This window comes from Mercurialis annua, linkage group LG6 (genome assembly GCF_937616625.2).
Source record: "Mercurialis annua linkage group LG6, ddMerAnnu1.2, whole genome shotgun sequence".
Taxonomy (NCBI): domain Eukaryota; kingdom Viridiplantae; phylum Streptophyta; class Magnoliopsida; order Malpighiales; family Euphorbiaceae; genus Mercurialis; species Mercurialis annua.
Genome location: NC_065575.1, coordinates 12,832,193 through 12,853,248, shown reverse-complemented (window position 1 = coordinate 12,853,248; position 21,056 = coordinate 12,832,193). Strand labels below are relative to the sequence as shown.

General features: G+C 34.1%; 2 protein-coding genes across 2 annotated transcripts; both read left to right on the top strand.

The window, feature by feature from the left end:
• The first annotated feature begins 440 nt into the window (after positions 1-440).
• On the top strand, positions 441-3,900 carry LOC126687605 (uncharacterized). The gene is made up of 3 exons (XM_050382162.1): positions 441-1,338; positions 1,463-1,828; positions 1,889-3,900. The coding sequence occupies exons 1-3, from the start codon at positions 441-443 to the stop codon at positions 3,898-3,900; spliced, it is 3,276 nt and encodes a 1,091-aa protein (XP_050238119.1).
• Positions 3,901-5,768: 1,868 nt separating this feature from the next.
• LOC126653418 (cytochrome P450 83B1-like) lies at positions 5,769-9,345 on the top strand. Its single transcript, XM_050347312.2, has 2 exons — positions 5,769-6,708; positions 8,608-9,345. Exons 1-2 carry the CDS (start codon positions 5,824-5,826, stop codon positions 9,217-9,219), a joined length of 1,497 nt encoding a protein of 498 aa, XP_050203269.1. The 5' UTR covers positions 5,769-5,823; the 3' UTR covers positions 9,220-9,345.
• The last annotated feature ends 11,711 nt before the right edge of the window (positions 9,346-21,056 follow it).

The following is a 21,056-nucleotide window of genomic DNA, read 5'->3' as shown; positions in this document are numbered from 1 at the left end:
GGTCACTCTATAAGTAACTGTAGAGCAGTGGTACAAAAAGTCCAAGAAACTAAGGAAGATCCTATAGTGATTCCAGAAAAAGAAGCTATCATTACTAAGATCTCTGTTAATGATAAAGTGACTGTTAATGATAAGAATTTGTATAAAGGGAAAAAGTCTGTTACTCCTGTTAATCAGAAGGTAGCCTCAAATGAGAGATCTAGACCTAACATTTTTGCTATGTTAGCAAATCTGACTGAAGATCCTGTGATGAATATAGAAGAAGGAAGTAAGAATGAGGTTGGTATAATAGGTGAAGGTAGGAGAGGTTGGAATCCTACTAAACCTGGTAGTGTCATTAAATGATTGGTTCCTGGAATATAAGAGGTCTCAATAAAGAATTAAAGCATTCTGAAGTTATCTCCTTGATAAATTTCAGAAGGCTTAATATTATTGGGATCATGGAGACCAGGGTTAACAAAAGTCAAGTTGATAAAGTTTGGTTGAGTTTTAAGAAGAGATTGCCTGATTGGGAATTGATTCACAATTACTGCTCTAGTGAAATGGGGAGAATTTGGATTATGTTCAATAAGTCTGTTGTAAATGTGACTGTTATTGACACTCATAGTCAATATATTCACTGTAAAGTTGTTTGGGAGAGTAAAAGTTTCTTCTGTTCCTTTGTGTATGGATCATATATTGCAGAGAATAGAAAAGATCTCTGGTCTAATCTTGGCCTTATTAGTCAGTCCATTAATGAGAGTTGGATTGTCTTAGGTGACTTTAATGCTGTAATGAGTAATGGTGATAGGTTGGGTGGTAATGATATTGATAGTCAAGCAGCAGAAGACTTTCAAAACTGGGTAGTTCAGTCTGATATAGCTGAACTTCATCATGTTGGGGAATACTTTATTTGGTGTAACAATCAAATGGGGGAGGATAGGATATGGAGAAGAATTGATTGGTGCTTTACTAATGATAAGTGGAATGAGTTGTTTGAAGGGTCTTATTGCAGAATGTTGAATGTAGGGGTGTCTGACCATTCTCCTATTGTGGTTAATATAGACAATAATATTCCTGATAGGAAGACTCCTTTCAAGTTTTTTAAAGCCTGGTGTGAGCATCCAGACTTCATGAAGATTACCAAGGAGGTGTGGTTGACTAAGATTCCTGGGGTAACTATGTATCAGATATATGAGAAGCTGAAAGTGTTGAGGAAAAAATTCAAGGAGCTGAATAAAAAAGATTTTGATAATATTTCTGAGAGAGTGATAAGAGCCAGGGAGTTGGTTAATTCTCTTCAGACTAAGTTGGTGTTAGATCCTTTTAATCTGGATTTGCAGCAGGAGGAAAGAGCCTGTAATAATTACTTTTTGCAAATGCTGCACTGGGAAGAAGAAATCCTCAGACAGAAATCTAGAGTTCTCTGGATAAAGTCAGGGGATAAAAATACCAAGTTTTTCCATAATTGCATGAAACAAAGGCAAAATAGAAAAAAAAATTATGTCTCTGAAGTTGAATAATGGTACCTGGACTAATGATGCAGAGGAGATTAAGTCTTCTATCTTAAATCACTACCAAGAATTTATTGGTACTCCTCAAAGAGATAGAACTTTTGTTAATCATAGTACTTTTGAAGAGGGGTATGTTCTGAGTAATGCTGATTGTGAATTGCTTAATAGTCCTTTTGATCCTGAAGAAGTTAAGGAAGCTATATTCTCTATCAACAGTGACAAAGCACCAGGCCCTGATGGATTTAGCAGTAGTTTTTTTAAGAAGAGCTGGTCTATTGTTGGTAAGGATGTAACCACTGCCATTATGGAGTTTTTGGAGTCAGGAAAAATGTTAGGTTAGGCTAATGCTACTGCAATAGCACTTATTCCTAAAGTTAATAATCCTGAAAGTATAGGTGACTACAGACCTATTTCCTGCTGCAATGTGATTTATAAAAGTATCTCCAAAGTTTTAACTAGCAGATTAAGGAAAGTTATAGACAAGATTATTAGTCCTGTGCAGTCAGCTTTTGTTCCCTCCAGAAACATTGCAGATAATATTCTTTTGGCTCATGAAATAGTCAGGAATTACCACAGGAAAAGTGATTCTTCTTGTGCCATAAAAGTTGACTTACAGAAGGCTTATGACTCTGTAAGTTGGGATTTTATTGAGGAAGTGATGATTGGTTTTAGATTTCCTACTAAATTCATTAAGCTGACTATGAGCTGCATTAGATCTGCTAAGTTCTCTATTGTTGTGAATGGAGGTTTGGAGGGTTACTTCAATGGAGGTAGAGGTTTGAGGCAAGGAGACCCCATTTCTCCAATGGTTTTTGTTCTGTGTATGGAATACTTAACAAGGTTGATGTATAAAAACACTAAGGTTGATTCTGGATTTCAGTTTCATAAAGGTTGCAAGTCTTTGAAGCTCAGTCACCTGTGCTTTGCAGATGACCTCTTCTTTTTTATCAATGGGGATGCTGTCTCAATCAACATTATCAAAAAGGTGCTGATGGAGTTTACCAATTGCTCAGGTTTGAAGCCTAATCACCAGAAAAGTCATATTTTCTTTAATGGCTCTTCTGAAACTGAGAAATCCATGCTGCTGAGCATTCTTGAGTTCCAGGAAGGAACCCTCCCCATTAAATACTTAGGTCTTCCCCTGATTACTACTAAGTTGTCTAAAGATCAATGTTGTGGGCTCATTAGTAGAATTTCCTCTAGGATTTCTAACTGGACAGCAAAGAGTCTTTCTTATGCAGGCAGGCTCCAACTTGTTAACTCTGTACTTATGAGTATGCACATTTATTCGTGCTCTGTCTTTTTGCTGCCTGCAGCAGTAGTAAAAGGGGTAGAAGAGACCTGCAGGAAGTTTCTGTGGCATGGGGTGAATTCTGACAAAAGTGAAGGCCTGGTCTGTTGGAATTTGATTTGTAGACCTAAGTGTTGGGGTGGTCTAGGCATCAAGCCAGTTAAGACTTGGAATATAGCAGCAATTACAAAGAATATCTGGGGTATTATCTCTCTTAAGCCATCTTTATGGGCTAATTGGGTCAGTGTTAACAAGCTCAAGAGAATGAGCTTTTGGGGCATAACTAAGCCCCATGAAGCTTCATGGAGCTGGAGACAATTATTGAACATAAGAAATAGAATTGCTGGGTTTTTTAAGTATAAGCTTGGTGATGGTTCCAAATTATCCTTCTGGCATGACCCCTGGGCTAATGGCATGTCTTTAAAGGAAAGATTCCCTGAGGTAGTTGTCAAAGACTCAGAAGTGGATAAGTGTGCTATGGTGAAGCACTTATGGAAAAACAATAATTGGAGCTTTCCTGATCCAATAGATGAGTATACTCTTTCAATTTGGGATTATGTCAAGAACAATTTCAAGGTTCAGACTAACTCTGCAGATGAAGTTACTTGTATGTCTACTAATGGTTCTTTCTCTATTAAGGCTTGCTGGAAGTTCATTAATCCTACTGAGCCAGTGATCCCATGGACTTCTATTGTCTGGTTCAAGGGTAACATTCCCAGATTCTCATTTATAACCTGGCTTGCGTTAATGAACAGGTTGCTTACAAGAGATAAATTGTTCAAGTGGACAGTTATTCAGGATGAGAAATGCTGTTTTTGCAATACAGCATCTGAGTCTATTAATCACCTGTTTTTTGAGTGTTCTTATTCTAGAGGAATTTGGAATAGGCTCCTTGCTGATATGAACAGAAATGGTGTTAGTTGGAGAAGAGAAGTAAGTTTTTTTGTCAGAAGAACAAAAGGGAAGTCCAGATTAGCAATTTTCAGGAAATCAATATTCTGTGCTGCAATTTATCACATTTGGAGAGCCAGGAATGACTTGATCTTCAACAAGAATCAAGTGTCTGAGTATCACATATACAAGAGTATAAGGCTTGCAGTGCATTATGCAACTTGAGTTAGTTTGAGTTTAGTCTGCATAAAATTGCTAATCTGTTAGCAATTTGATTGCTGTTTTGCTGGTGTATTTTTTTGATTCTGAGTTGAGGTTGGCAGTAGCTGTGTTTTAGCTTGCCAGGCCAGTGTGCTTGTAACCTTTCCTCTTTAAGCAATATATTGCTCTTTTGGTGATTGACCAAAAAAAAAAAACTAGAGAGATCTTGAACAGCTCTAGATGGAAAAACAATTAAATTACGACTAAGAGAAAAGCCCGCATAAATAAAGTCAAGAAAACAAAATATAAAAAAGATTTTTAAAGAAGTCCAAACTAAAATAAAAAAAATCTCTATTATATATTCTAAAAAACAGCTTTCGAGAAATAATTTTATTATGAAAGACTCTAATATTCATGCACTTCTATAATTCTTACACCAACAAACATCAAAGAATTTCCCATATTTTCTAATAAGCAGCGGAATTATTTTTTGCCATTGTGTCATAAAATTCACAATCGATCTATGATGTTTTTTTGTCATAAGCTAAATTTCAATAAATAAAGTGAAAATATGAAAAATTGAGATAACAACTCCTCATCATAATGAGTGAGTAATATATACCAAAATCAAATGATAATACTGCAAAACAGTCATCTAATAAGATTTTTAACTATCAAATTAGCCACTTATATATATATATATATATATATAAAAATTAAACTGTAATTAATTGTCATTTTAACTCTCACCATCAACAAAGAAAAAATAAATTGAATTTATATATTATGATTGTTTTGTTAAACATGCAAAGACATTGTAATTACAAGTTATCCATGTATCTAAAATTTCAATAACTTTGTCATAATTAAATAAATTATATCAACTAAAATATTATGATGGACAAATTTGTTTTGAACTAAAATAAAATAAACAAATTACATTTAAGCTAACTATAGTAAAAATGTAAATATAACTATTGAAAAATTAATTATTTTAATCCATAATTTATAAAATATACAGGTAATTAATTTAGTAAATCTATGACAAATAATTTTTTAATAATTTAGTTGGAATAATTTAAAAAATTTAAGATCCTTATCTAATTTATTAAAAGTAAATTTTGAAGATTTAAATGCATATAAATTTAAATTATAAGAATCATAATATATTTTGTTTAGAATCTGAATCAACACTATTAGAAAAGCGTGTTTTTATTTATAAAATTGTATAGGATTGCAATATTATAAAAATAAACACAGCATCTAAAGTTAACATTGATTATTTACATGAGAAAATTAATAAAAGACACATTAATTCTAAATAAAACACATTAAATACTCATTAATAATTGTGCTTTCATTAATTGGCTCATGTAAATAATCACGACACGTGTCACATATTAAATAAATGGTTCATAATTCTATGTAGTGGACTTGGTTCACCTAAGAATTTCTCCAGTTGTGAAATGCGAAAATCGTTACCCAGTACAAGTATATGGTTACTTTATTTATAGAAGGTATTTTTCTTTATTTATTTATCATAATTAGGTAAGCGATGACTAAAATTCAAATTTAAAATTAATAATTAAATTAAAAAAATCAAATATTTTGTAACTATCTATAAAAATAAAATACCATTTAATATTAGTTTTAATTTAATTATTAATTAAAATTATACTATCATCAAGACATCAACCTATTATATTACGTGCACAAAACGTATTAAGACAGTTCTAGTAAATCCAAAAATCCTGATCAATGAGCTATATTTCAAATGTTATAAGCGCTGAGCAGTAAATTGCTAGGCCGTGGGTTTGATTTCTCCCACAAACGCTCCCCTTTTAAATTATCAAAAAAAAATCCAAAAATGTTGGATAACCATTTAGTCGTCTTTATAAGGAAACATTTCTAGCATTATCACCACACCATCCACACATATTCAACGACATGCCAATTCTCATTTTATTTCTCTTACTCCTTCCCATCTTCATCTTCTTCCTTTTCAAGAAACACCACTCTTCACTTCATCTTCCTCCTGGCCCTAAAGCTGATCTTATTTTCGGCAACTTAAAACAGCTCGATAACTCTAATCTCCCAAAATATTTATGGCAACTCTCCAAACAATATGGAGATCTCATGTCTTTAAGACTCGGTATGAAACCAACTCTCGTAGTTTCTTCAGCTAAAATGGCGCAAGAAGTGTTGAAAACCCACGATCTTGAGTTTTGTAGCAGACCTCGTTTATCTGGTCTCCATAAAATCTCTTACAATGGCGTCGACTTGGCGTTTTCTCCGTACGACGCTTACTGGAGAGAAATGAGGAAGATTTCGGTAGTTCATGTCTTTAACTCTAACCGAGTTCAAAGCTTTCGCGATATTAGAGAGGATGAAGTTCGTATCATGCTCGAAAAGATTTCGAAACTATCGGAGGAATCAAAGGTGGTTAATCTGTCGGAACTGATGATGTCTGTCGGAAGTGGAACAATTTGTCGAATTGCATTCGGAAAAAGATACGAAGACGGAGGAAGCGAAGCGAAAAGGTTCCATAATTTGCTTATGGAACTGCAAGTCATGTTCGGGAGCTTTTATTTTTCGGATTATTTCCCTTACGTGGGATATGTTATTGACAAAATGTCTGGACTTCTGTCTCGACTTGATAAGGTTTTTCATGCATTTGATGACTTTTATCAAGAACTTATCGATGAACATCTTGATCCTAATCGAAATTTATCGTCTGATACGGAGAACATTCTTGATGTCTTGCTTCAACTTAAGAAGGATCGCTCTTTTAAAGTTCAGTTAAACTTCAATAACGTCAAAGCAGTTCTCATGGTACGATTCATTCAACTCAAATTTTAGAGTTTTCAGTTCTGTTTTTGTTTAATATATATATATATAATCTCCTATAAACAACAATTTATCTTGCCCGAATCATGATTTTATTTGTTTGATAACGAAGATAGTTGACTTATATTAAGATCATGTTCTCAAGTCAAATGTAGTTAGTTCTAGAGTAAATTACTCTGCCAGCCCTCACAATTACCATAATTTACATTTTTTTATTTTATTTAGAAATTAAACGGTATAATTTCCCGTTTTTATTTCCGTAAAGAATTTAATTTTTAAAAGACTTAATTTATAAAATTAAATTTCAATTTAATAAAAATATAAGTATAAACTACATTTTCATGAAATTTAATGATTTAATGAATTTAATTTATTTATTATATATTTTATTATATTTTATTTTCTTGAAATAAATCTCTTAGTATATAATTCAAAAAGCAAGAGAAGTAATTTTTTTTAAAAAAAGTTAAAAATTAATAAAAATAAAAAAATTGGATTATTAAGCCATTAAATCAAATAATGTTAAAATAAATTTACGGAATAAATTGATTTTTTTGACTTAATTGACGAAAACTCAAGATAAACAGTGGAACAAAATATTTATGAAAATAAAAAATGAAGGAAACATATCGTTTAATTTTCGAAAAAATAATAATTAATGTAAAGCTATAAATTTCATTATATGTGAAGGGTGTGAAAATAATTTACTTTTCTCATGTGCCGTTGTCTATAAGACTATAACATAGTTTTTACAATAGTCCTTATCATAACAGGTTCGGTTTTCATTTCGATTAATTTGCTATAATTATTGAAGTTGGGATTTCAGATTTAAAGTTTTGCAAAGTAATTTGTATGATATTTTCACTTTAAAAAAAACAATTAACATGACTCATCCCTTAACTTTTATATGCATTATTTTTTATCAAATTGTAAAGCGCTCATCTAGTATTAAGTGAAATCGTAGATTAAAACTGTATTCATGTATAAAACGGTTTAAAATTAAAATTAGAGATTTGCTTACCGCAAGAAATTTATCCAGCTTCAATAAAAATTAATCTAGGTAAAAGTCTTAAAGATGCAGTTTTATATTTGAAACTCGTTCCGAGGACTTTATGTATTATATTGATTTTAAATTAATTTTTATATTGATTTTTATTCCCATTTGAGCTTTAGGATTCAATAGGTTTTTATCAAGGAACAAAGGGTCAACGCACCCCCTGAACTTGTGACACGGGGTCATCTAACTCAATTTATACTTTTTTGAGCAACTAACCCAAAAACTCTTTATTTTTGGGTCAAATAACCCCATTATTATATTTTTTAAATGCGTAAAATACAAATCAGATGTGAGAGATGCAAAAATGTAATTAAATACTTTCCTAATTATAACGATATAATTCTCTTAAATTCATTTTTTAAAATAAAAATATAAATTATTGGGTTATTTGACCCAAAAATGAAAAGTTTTGGGGTTAATTGCTCAAAAAAGTATAAATTGAATTAGATGACCTCGTGTCACAAATTCAGGGGGCGCGTTGACCCTTTGTTCTTTTATCAAGTAGTACTAGTCTTAATTCCGGCAAAAGAAAAGCACTAGTCTTAATCAATTTTAAATAGGGTTTAATAATTTCTATCAACTGCTACGGAGTTGTCGTTGTCAAAATTTATGTCACATATCAAGTATAGTTGCCATGTTATATATAGCAATAAATGAAAATTGTATTTATATTGATGTCACCATTTGTGAAGTTAAAAGAAAAAACATTATGAAGTTGACATTTAATCCAACTTTTAAACTGATTTTAATTCCCACTTGAGCTTCAGGGTTTAATAGTTTTCATCAACTGCTATTTTTAATAATTTTAAATATGTTGGTGGTTGCAGAACATGTTTGTTGCAGGAACAGACACAAGTGCAGCATCAGTAATATGGTGCATGTGCTTTCTACTAAAATACCCAACAACAATGAAAAAAGCACAAGAAGAAGTTAGAACCCTAATTGGAAAAAAGGGTTTTGTAAACGAAGATGATATTCAAAATCTACCCTATTTAAAGGCAGTAATCAAAGAAATGATGAGACTACAGCCACCAGTTCCATTACTAATCCCAAGAGAAACAGTAAGCAAATGCAGTGTAGGTGGGTATGACATAGGAGCCAAAACCCTAGTTTATGTGAATGCATTGGCCATTGGAAGAGACCCTGAAGCTTGGGAGAATCCATTGGAGTTTGACCCTGAAAGATTCTTGAAAAATGATGTTGATATGAAAGGGCAGCATTACGAGCTGATACCATTTGGTGCTGGTAGGAGAATTTGTCCTGGAATTTTCATGGGAATAGCTAATGTTGAGATTGCTTTGGCGAATCTCATTTATAAATTTGACTGGGAAATGCCTGATGGAATGAGTGCACAAGATATACATATTGATGATGTTAATCCGGGGATTGTTGTTCACAAGAAGGGTGATCTGTCTCTTATGGCGAAGACTTATGTATGAAATGTATGGTTTAGTTAATGGCAGCAGTTGTGACTTATAATATGTGGTGTATGATTATTTATATTTGTTTTTGGTCTACTAGGGGTCGGTATTGTTTTTGCCTCATAAATGCATTACTTTTATTCATATCTAGATTAAATGATTGATTTATAATAAAATACATTCAAATGAAATGCACTGATAGGTAGCTACTCGAACGATATTATCTCCGTCCCGTAAAAATTGAAGAAGTTATAGTTTTATAAGAATTAAGAAGTTAGTTTACTATAGTTATTTGTTAAAATATTACTAAATTATCCTTTTAAATTTTGGGTTAATCCCATTAAAATACCAAACGTTAGCGGGTTTTATGAGTTGTAGTCAAATCTTGCAAAATCGGCAGAATTAGTCCAATTTAGCATATTCGATATCTTTTGTAACCAATTTTTGAATCGAACCGAATTTTTACCAACTTGACATACACGTCACTGCCAGGTGAGCAAATTGTTGACGTGACCGCCCACTCATTCAGGCAAATTCATGATGACCAAATCAAATTTAAACCAAATTTTCCTAATCAAACCACATGACAAAAAAATCAAAATCAAACTCAACTTTTAAATTAAATTAATATAAAATTCATATATACTTAAAAATATTTAAAATATTTAAAATAATTAATTAACTAATTAAATTTAATTAATTAAAATATATTAAAATTAATTTAGAATTATATTTAATTAAATTAAACCATAATTATCTCAAAAACTTTTATTTTTATTTCGAAATAAAATTTATCCCGAAATTTTAGTTCCACTACTACCGACTACGGCCACCACCGTCCTCCCCCATTCCGGTCGGCCAGCCATAAAAAAACTCATTTTCTCAAATATGTCTTCTCCGTTAATGGAGAAGACAAATCTGAGCATGTCTTCTCCATTAATGGAAAAGACAAGCCTTATGTCTTCTCCATTTATTGTGAAGATAAGCTTGGTCTGCTGCATGATTTTGCCTTTTGTTGTCTTCTCCATGAATTGAGAAAGACAACATGCTTGTCTTCTCCACTAATGGAGAAGTCATGCTCATATGTGTCTTCTCCAGTAGAGAAGACAGATCTGAAGTCTTCTCTATTGACGGAGAAGACGAACTTTCCGTCGACGGCGGGATTAAAATATCAGGATAAATTTTATTTCGAAATAAAAATAAAGTTTTGAAATAATTATACTTTAATCTAATTAAATATAATTTTAAATTAATTTTAATAAATTTATTTAAATTTAATTTGTTATTTAATTATTTTTAAATATTTATATTAATTTAATTTAAAGATTGGATTTGATTTTAATTTTTTTGGTTAGAAAAACTTCGTTTGAATTTGGTTTGTCATCGTGGGTTTGACTAAATGAGTGGGCATTACCACATCAGCAGTTCGCTGAATTGACAGTGACGTGGATGCTAAGTTAGCAAAAATCTGGTTCGATTAAAAATATGGCTACAAAAGGTGTCAAATATGTCAAAATGGGCTAATTTTACCAATTTTAAAAGGTTAGGCCATAACTAAAAAAACTCGCAAACGTTTAGTATTTTAATGTTATTATTAACCCTTAAATATTTAAACACACCATTATAAATTAATAATTTATTAAATTCAAAATTACTATATAAATATTGACTAATAGAATAAGTCTATATGCATTAAAGTCGTATATTAACTCAATTAGGTAGATGCCCGCGCGTTGCGTGGATGAAATGAAATAAAATATATATATATATATATATATATATATATATATATATATATATCAGTTTCAATTCATAAAATATAATTTTAATTTATTTTTTTACAGGCTTATACTGTATAATAAGTGAATTAGTTGATAAAAGATGAAACTTTACAATTTTTTTTATTTAATATAATTAAATTAAATCTAAAATCAAATTAAATATAGTGGTTTGTTTTAAAAAAATTACTTCATTTCTATTACGTATATTAGCTTAAAATTATTTCTACAGCTTATAAGTAAAATTTTACAATTCCATAATATATTACTATTTAAGTTTAATTATTAAATATAAAAATACTTACATTCAATACTTATAAAAATTATTGATATCTCTAAAAAAAAATAGTCTATTGTGACATTGTGAACGGAGCGGGGTTCGGGGGCCGCTCGCCCAAGGTTTATGGTTGACTTCTCGATCTGAAAATGGTTTGAAAAATGGAGTCGCCACCTAGTTCAACTAGGAAATGCCTTTTAACCGACTAGATAGCCTTACTCGCCTCCGGTAAGACTATCGTGCATCGGATCAAAGATTAGGGTTCGTGGACCTCCCCAAGACTCTTGTGCTTGACTTATCGGTTACCAGCTTTATTTACTGGACATATTACATTATATCTTATCTCAACAGTATATGCAGTTCACGGGATATGAAAACTGTAAATAAACATGTATGAAAGCAGTAAACACGTTTGACGCGCATATGACTCGATCTGGACTGACATTTGAGACAAGTAGCAGGTACTCCTAAACATACATCTAACCTTAGAGGTTTCTAACAAATTAGCTCCTTTGTTGATGTTTTCAATATGCATTTATTCTTTTTGTACTTGAAGAGGGAGAAATTTTTATACTCAAATTGCTAAGTATTTTCAAAAATTTCTTGCTTATGCCTTAATTATTATTTTTTATGTCTTGTGTGCGTAAAGTGAAGGGGAGCCAAAATCAATTTATCTCTTCTTTAACTTAGCCATTTTAGCATGTTAATTGTCAAATCAAAAAGGGGGAGAATGTTGGACCATTGTCCTTTTATACTCCTTTGATTTGACTTCAACAATCAACTATGAGTGTTCTATCTTGTTTATTAGTATATAGGAACTCATAGGAACTATCGGGAGTCAATTCACAGCCTTCTAGTGATAATCGAGTTTTTAAGACTTAAGCTTTCTAGAGGAAGTTAGCGGTCGCCAACTTTCCAACAAGTGAAATCTTAATGTGCAACTCAAAGTTAGCGAGCGCGAATTTGACTTAGCGGGCGCGAACTAGATGACTGTTGGAAGACTGTAATACTCCAAAATATTTAATTATTTAATTGGACCACGTGTCCATTTTGGATTTGTCAGAGTGGCAAAATCGGAAAGTTTTCCGATAAATAAGTTTTAGTAGGTCGGTTTTGGAAAGGATTATATGCGAGGAATTTAATAATATATTTCAATTCTAAAGACAGAATTGGAATTGAAAAGAAAAACGTCAAGAAAAGCCCAAAATAAAGTGCAGGGACCAAAGTGGTACACTTTGTGTCGAAAAATGAAATATTGGATTTTGACGGGAAAGTGTTAATATCGAGCTTTGTATTATTTATCGGATATAAATAATACTTATAAGTCGTAATAAAAGAGTTTATCGATTTAGGTATGGACTAAATCGTATAAAAGAAAAGTTTAAAGGATGATTGTTGGACTATTGTCCTTTCAAACTCCTTTGTTTTGACTTTGACAATCAACTATGAGGGTTCTAATATTGCTTATTAGTGTATAGGACCTCATAGGAGCAATCGGAAGTCGATTCGGAGCTTTCTAGCGAGAATCGAGTTTTTGATCCTCAAGCTGTCCAGTAGGATATCACGGGCGCTACAAAGTTAATCACGGGCGCGATATTCATATCTGCTGAAACCCTAAGTGACCGTTGGAGGTATCACGGGCGCAACACAAAGATCACGGGCGCGACTAAGTATCACGGGGGCGACATACGGATCTCGGGCGCGATGAATCAGACCGTTGAAGTTTCAACGGATATATTTCTGAACCCCCCAATGATGTGTTGACACATGGCACTAGCCGTTTGAAGATTCTGTCTTCATCATGGATCACGGGCGCGATGGGTACATCACGGGCGCGACCGAGCCAGTTTTTGCAAAAGCTATTTTGTTGTTTCTAGCTTTTGTGGGGATTGCTTTGGGTATAAATATAAACCCATTTGCAATGATTCAAGGTTAATGATTTACACACCTTGAAACAACAAACATACATTTTTAAATCACTTAGTTTTGTTGTAGTTTTGGAGTAATCTTGGAAACTCCTAATCATTGTGAGTTAGAGTTTAGCTTTGGAAAAACTCAACCCTTGTAGGTTCTTGATTATCCTTGAAAAATCAATTGTGAGTTTGAGATTATCTCTAAGAAATCTCTTTGTAAAGTTGGTGCTTATCTATAAAGCACAATCCCATTTAGTGGATTCTAAAATCTCAATCTTAGATTGAGTAGTGGAGTAGGATCGTGAGTTGATCCGAACCACTCTAAATCTCTTGTGTCTTTAAATTCTCTTTTCCGCTTTAAAGAATTTAAATTTCCGATTCACAAATCAAAAACCGGTTTGCCTTATAACCCATATAGTATTTCAATGATAAGAAACAAAAAGAACAAGGATCAAAGTGAGCTTTTAGCCATTTAATATAAGAGTTTACCATTTGAGTGAAGAAAGGAATCAGCGAGAAGGAAAGGACTCCAGAAGCTTCAAACCATCGCCGATTACAATCGTTCCGTCGCCGTTTCGCCGTTCGGCGTCCGTTTCGAACGATTTTCGCGTCGATCTCTTCGGAATTCAAGCCTCTATCTCTCCCAAGCATCAAAACAAGGTTAGTTACACGTTTCTACCATGAAAAATGAAGATTTAGTGGCTGTTTTACCGTTTCTATCGTGATCATATTGAATTCGACGTTTTGGAGCGTTTTGGATTGATTTTGAAGTGTAAAATGATGGATTATGGATTAAAATGATTTGGGTATGTATTGGTATGAGTTTTGGGAGTTTTAGAGCCCCGGAAATGGTTCGGAAGCGTTGGAAAAACGCTGCACACGTCGGTGCACGACGTGCTGCACTTCAGCACGTCGTGCAGGCGCACGACGTGCACCACAGGGTGCACGACGTGCACCACAAGGGTGCACGACGCGCACCATGAAGGGCACGACGTGCCCTTCACAAAAATGGAAGGGCACGACGTGCCAAGGTGACACGACGTGCCCTAACTTGACCCGGATCTCCGGGGGACCTCCGGGAGTGAAAATGAGCTTCCGATAGCTTGATTTGGGCATGAAACTCAGTCAAATGTTTTAAAATGAATATAAAACATTATAGAAATGAATGTTAATATGATAAGTAAGAAGTCGGTTAAGAAAATTATATAATTCCTAAGTACGAGGAATAGTACTCGATAAGTCGTAAGTACGACTAAGGATCATCGAGTTTTCGAGCAGACTAGAAGTGAAATCTAATCAACCTAAACTATGAACTTAAAAGTATTATACATATAAACATGAAATCCACGTCTAACTATTAGAAGTTTTACCAGACGTGTCAGCAAGCAAAGAGGTCAGTAGACGTGGGATAGCGAGAGCATATCATTTCATTGATCACGTTATTGACTGGATTGCGGTCACTGTGAGTTGCACTTTACTTTCGTGTATTATATATATAAAGTCATTTTATATTGTTATGTATACTGATTTTACGCATCGCATGTTAGATGATTTGATTAAATATTATATGTTTCTATCAAATGTATATACGAGAACTAGTATGCGATCCGAAGAAACTAGCTACCTATTGGGTGTCAATAGGCTGTGTGATCACCAGTATTGAGTCAGTCTAGTGTGTTTGCATTTAAGAAATGATTGGATATGTATGATATGATATGATTTCGATACGCAGAGTGAACTCGGCTACGGTGTAGCCTGGAAGTCCCCGTATCTAGTGGGCTGGGCCCACCAGTGAGTTGGACTCACAACTTGAGATTTATGATTGGGTTGAACGATATATGATTATTCGAGAGATGTGTCACATGCTAGGATATTAGTTTCGTACGGATCAAATACCTGTTTATATGTTTTATATTATTGTTTTATTGAGATGCGATGCTATGTTTTTATAATAATACCGTTAGTAAATGCAAACTCACTCAGTATTTTCCCAAATACTGACCCCTCACCTTTGATGTTCTCAGGTACTTAGTATGTGGACCTAGCTAGAGGCCAATTTTGAAGTCCAGAAGTCAGCTGTGTATGTGTAGTATCTGACTTCTGTGAATGCTGCAGTAGTGGTCCCGCGTTGACAGAGTCGTAGCCTAGACAGCAGTACACATTGAGTGTACATATTACTTGCTGTCCAGTTTAGATGTTTTTGTAGGCTACGTGTTTTATATGTGGTGCATGGCACTAGGTGCCAGTGATATGTTGGATACACTAACTGATGTATATAGTACCGCGAGGCCAGTTCGTACGAGGTACGGTAACTAGAGCCCGCGAGGATAACAGAACAGTTAGTGTAAATGTTTGTGTATACATGTTATGTATACTTGCTTCTGTTGCTTTATGCTATTTGTTTATTATTTGCGAAAAATTAATAGTGATTTAAGGCTTGCTACGGGTTCCGGAGCTACCACTCCCGTTCCCTAGCGCCGGTTGCGGCTCAATATTTTGGGTCGTGACAATTGTGGTATCAGAGCAGTTGGTCCAGTTACCACTGCAAGTTTGTTTCAGTGTTTGTTTGAGAGCAGTTGGTCTAGTTACCACTGCCAGTTGTGTCTGAATGTCTGTTTGACTTTGAATACTCTGTCAGTAAGTAAACCTAGGAACTACTGCAGCAGAGAGTCGGACCTTAGTTGTCTGCATTCGTTTGATCTGTGCATTAGTAGTATATGGCATAACGCGCGCGAATCAGGACTATTAAACTAGCAAGTGACTAGTATCTCTTTATACGGATGACTAAGGCAACTAAGTAATTGTTGCTTATGCTAAGAGATAGAAAATGGTTAAATGTTTGCAAATATGAGCGGCTAAGGCAACTAAGTGTTTATTACTTGTGCAAGGGGTATTCAGTGATTGCGTATTTGCGAATTACATACAGATTGATTGAATGATAAACATTTATAGCACCTTATAAGTTGATATTGAAGTTAAGCGAGGAAAAAGAGGGCTTAGATGGTCGTTGGCGTTTGGAACTGTTTCTTTTTGGTGTGTCTGGGCAGAACGGAGCTTAGTCACATGCTGCAGATGAATGGGAGGAAGCGCCTCCTATCTGTCAGAATGGTTAAATGTCAGTATCTGGGATTAGCAGTTCTTCTAGAGTTAGGGGTAGAACCCACCCATCAGAGATATAGTACAGTAAAGAAAGTGAGGAGAACCCTGAGGAGGAACCAGAAGAGGACTTTGAAGAAGAAGAATTATCAGACGAGTCAAACGTCGAGGAGTACCGAAGTGAATATTTCTGGTCCAATGTGCGGAGATACCGCAATCTGAGAGAGGATGCAGAGATAGCAAATGATCGGGCGTAAGTGAATTTGAATCAGGTTAGGAGGATGATGCGCTCCTTTTTCTCGAGGAATGTTACCAGTGGGACTGTGTTCCACTGACTTTTTACGTATGGTCGAGGGAATCCCAGATCTAGATAAAGATAATGAAACAATTAATCGTAGATATGTCAGGAGATTAGGACCAGAGTTTGATGAGCTATATGAGTATGTTCACGAGCACTTTGGGACGCTCACTATGATGGCCCGTAAGATCGAGGCTGACCGCGAGTGGGATGACAATCCTGTTCGACCCTATTTTTTTTCAGACGTGCGTTCTATCCAGATTATACTAGTCGATCCTCTGTTATTAGGACTAACCCCCACTCCGTGCATAGAGGCGGAGGCAACTCCAGTAGAAGAGTTAAGGGTCGACACACTGGTATAGTTATTAGGGAACCTAGCGTTCCACATCAGGCACCCCCAGGTATAAATGATCAATATGCTTTGAGTATTTGTGTTTATATGTTGCATTGTTGTGTATATGTTTACTGCATGCATGTTAGAGCATAACGAGTAGAATGTACCTATAGGATAATACCTCAAATAGACAGGGCCTATAGGAAGCGATATCGATAAACATACGCTTAAGAAGTGAATATATAAACATAACTTACAAAAACAATAATATAATAAACGATAAATAATACATTTATCGCGAACGTAATTCCTGTGTTACGTTCTAGAAGTCGTGAAAGAAAAGATGGAATACTGGAAAGGAAATTTGATATGAAAGAACTGATACCTACACTCATAAGTGATGTGTACCAATATCTATACTGGTACATGGTATGATACAAGTATAGTAAAGAGGTGACAATAGTAATTACGGCTATAAGAAGTTTCAGAATGAACTGGGTTATCGGAAATATGGAGAAAGAAGGAGTAGTGTTAGCAGAAGAATAGTCAGTAAAACGACAGAAGGTGACGGCAATACAAAAATTTGTAATATACCCAATAACAATAAAGAAAGCCGTTAATAGTCGCAGAGTGTACAGTCTGGAGTAAACTTACGTTCTACGAAAAGTATGAAAGATTTTTAAGATTTTTCAAAGTACAATTGTGCTCAGTCATCGCATATGACATCAGATAATCACGATAGGAATGCATAAAAGAATGATTTTCAAAGCATAGATCATGCATCATATTTTCGCAATGATGAAGAAAATGCGGTTTTGAGCAACTCTTTGGTGATGAGAGGTGTCATCACTCTGAGCTACAATTGTATTATCGATTTCAAATGATTTAAAAAAAATGATTTAAAGTGCTAGCTAGCCAAAGAATGTTTTGAAATCATTTGTTGAGTATGTGAACTCAGATGTGAAACTCTGCGACGAATAACAAAAGATTCTTAATAAGTAAGAATAAGACTTGTAAAATAAATCCCAATAACCAAATAAAGCCATGTTAACAATTATTGCGACAAGGCTAACAAGACTAGAGTAAAGTTCGAATAAAGAGTTACCGCCGGAAAGCATACGCAGTTAGGATGCGATGCGCTGGCAATGTTTAAGGATACAATGATTATCCTTATGTTAGAATGAAAAATGAAATGTCAGAGAGTTAAATTAGACGAAAGGGAAGTAATGAATATGTAATGATGAAGAATATAATGATTATCCTTATGTTAAGACAAGTAACATAGTGACCAAAAGTCACGTCGGAGGAGAGAAATTAAAAGTATAAAGGACGAGAAGACGGTAATATGGATGATGATCATCAAGTAATATTATAAGGATACATAACCCTATTATTGTCAGCATTAAGAGCTATAGATTGCGTTAACTGAAAGGAGAAAAGTTAAGTTGTAAAATTCTAGTATAAGGAGAAAGGCACACGTATAGGCATACGTGTCAGTAAATGTAAGAATTGTGGATAATATGAAAGAAAGTATAATGAAGAAACTCATATACCCTCAAGATTTAGTAAGATAAATAGAAAAGTGGAAAGTTCTAGAGATATATCAGAAGGATTATCAGAATAGCACAGCAGTAGCAGAGCTATTATAAATGAAGGAAGGACGTAATGAATACAGTAAGTAAAGGATAAGATGATACTTCATTGCTATTGAACAGATAGGAATGAATTACATCTAAAAAGCCATGGTATTATAAAGACGAAGTCAGTTCTAGTACAAAGGAATCAAGTTGTTTAAAAGACAAATAGAACCATGTTATAAGTATTAATGAGGCATAAAGTATATTGAACAACAGAAATTGAAATTTACTCCCAATTGTTTTGGAAGTTACAAAGTTAAGTACAATCTAAATGTTAAGGAGAATCGGAAAACCCTTTATGAAGAAGATGAGAGACAGAATAAGGATAAGCTAAGGAACGATTACGATCAGTGAAACTAAAGTCGTGAAGCTAATTGAGAATAAGAAACAGAAGTGTAAGATAAAAGAGAAGTTGATTATACAGAAAGAAGGAATGACGATAAAGGAAGTAAATAAGTTATTAAGGATCTAATGAATCAGTTAAAGATTAAAGATAAAGTTAAGCGAAGATTAGTCAGAAAAAGGGATTCTTAAGAAAGTTAAATGATAAGAAACGTATAAGGTCAACATGAATAAGGAATTATGACATAAAGGAAAGACAGTTTTGACTGATAAGTCAATATGAGACTTGAGATGATCTTCAAAGATCATATAAAGAAAGATAAAGGAAATAATAATACAGATAGTAAAAGAAGCGTCAGAAATTAACTATGTTAAGAAACAACAAATGTGATAGACAAGGTACAAATGGAAACAAATTGATTGAATAAGACACGAAGTATCAGATAAGGAAAGATGAAAGTAAGAAATAAAGATAATGATATGAGAAAAGAACATTATAGTAACAGAGAACGGTTCTTGATTAGCCCAGTGAGGTAAAGCTCCCCATAACTCGAAGAAGAATGGAAAGGGAAATTAAAGACAATAGAAGATGTATTAGACTCATCTTCGCAAAGAAATAACGATAATGATAAATGAAATGCAGTTCGAGGGGAACTAATCGACAAAGAAACTAAATGGCGATTAGTCAAAGAAAGAAGTAGGAATGAAAGATAATCGCCTAGGAAAGAAGCGTGGCGAAAGGGATGCCAGCAAAGATTAAAACCGCTGATTGTCGTTACAAGTACGAATAAAGTTAGTACGTCATTAAGGATGTGGGTAACACGTCATTGACTATTTATCCATAAGAGAGGTACGTAACTACCCAATAGCTGCTAAGAATGGAATAATGGAATGAGAGGATATTAAACAATGTTTAGTGACGACCAGCAAGGGAAATCCCGACAAGGTGGTGATGACCCAAGGATTACGATATCAAAGAAATGACAAAGGTCATACTAAAAGCAATGGATTGAGCGAGAACAACAATAAGAAGATTCTCAGCTATGCTACAATAGGAGACTACTATGAGCAAGATAGATAATCGATTAGTGATAAGCGTAAAGTCACGGCTTTAGGCAGAAAGCTAGGAGTTAAAGCAAAAGAAAAAGCTGTGATTAACACATAGTAATGGGCGTCAAGGGAGATATAAGAATAATTTAAAAGTCCCAACAAGTTTATGAAAATTCGAGGACGAATTTTTATAAGGGGGGAAGAATGTAATACCCCAAAATATTTAATTATTTAATTGGACCACGTGTCCATTTTGGATTTGTCAGAGTGGCAAAATCGGAAAGTTTTCCGATAAATAAGTTTTAGTAGGTCGGTTTTGGAAAGGATTATATGCGAGGAATTTAATAATATATTTCAATTCTAAAGACAGAATTGGAATTGAAAAGAAAAATGTCAAGAAAAGCCCAAAATAAAGTGCAGGGACCAAAGTGGTAATTTAGCCACTTTGTGTCGAAAAATGAAATATTGGATTTTGACGGGAAAGTGTTAATATCGAGCTTTGTATTATTTATCGGATATAAATAATACTTATAAGTCGTAATAAAAGAGTTTATCGATTTAGGTATGGACTAAATCGTATAAAAGAAAAGTTTAAAGGATGATGATAAGAAACAAAAAGAACAAGGATCAAAGTGAGCTTTTAGCCATTTAATATAAGAGTTTACCATTTGAGTGAAGAAAGGAATCAGCGAGAAGGAAAGGACTCCAGAAGCTTCAAACCATCGCCGATTACAATCGTTCCGTCGCCGTTTCGCCGTTCGGCGTCCGTTTCGAACGATTTTCGCGTCGATCTCTTCGGAATTCAAGCCTCTATCTCTCCCAAGCATCAAAACAAGGTTAGTTACACGTTTCTACCATGAAAAATGAAGATTTAGTGGCTGTTTTACCGTTTCTATCGTGATCATATTGAATTCGACGTTTTGGAGCGTTTTGGATTGATTTTGAAGTGTAAAATGATGGATTATGGATTAAAATGATTTGGGTATGTATTGGTATGAGTTTTGGGAGTTTTAGAGCCCCGGAAATGGTTCGGAAGCGTTGGAAAAACGCTGCACACGTCGGTGCACGACGTGCTGCACTTCAGCACGTCGTGCAGGCGCACGACGTGCACCACAGGGTGCACGACGTGC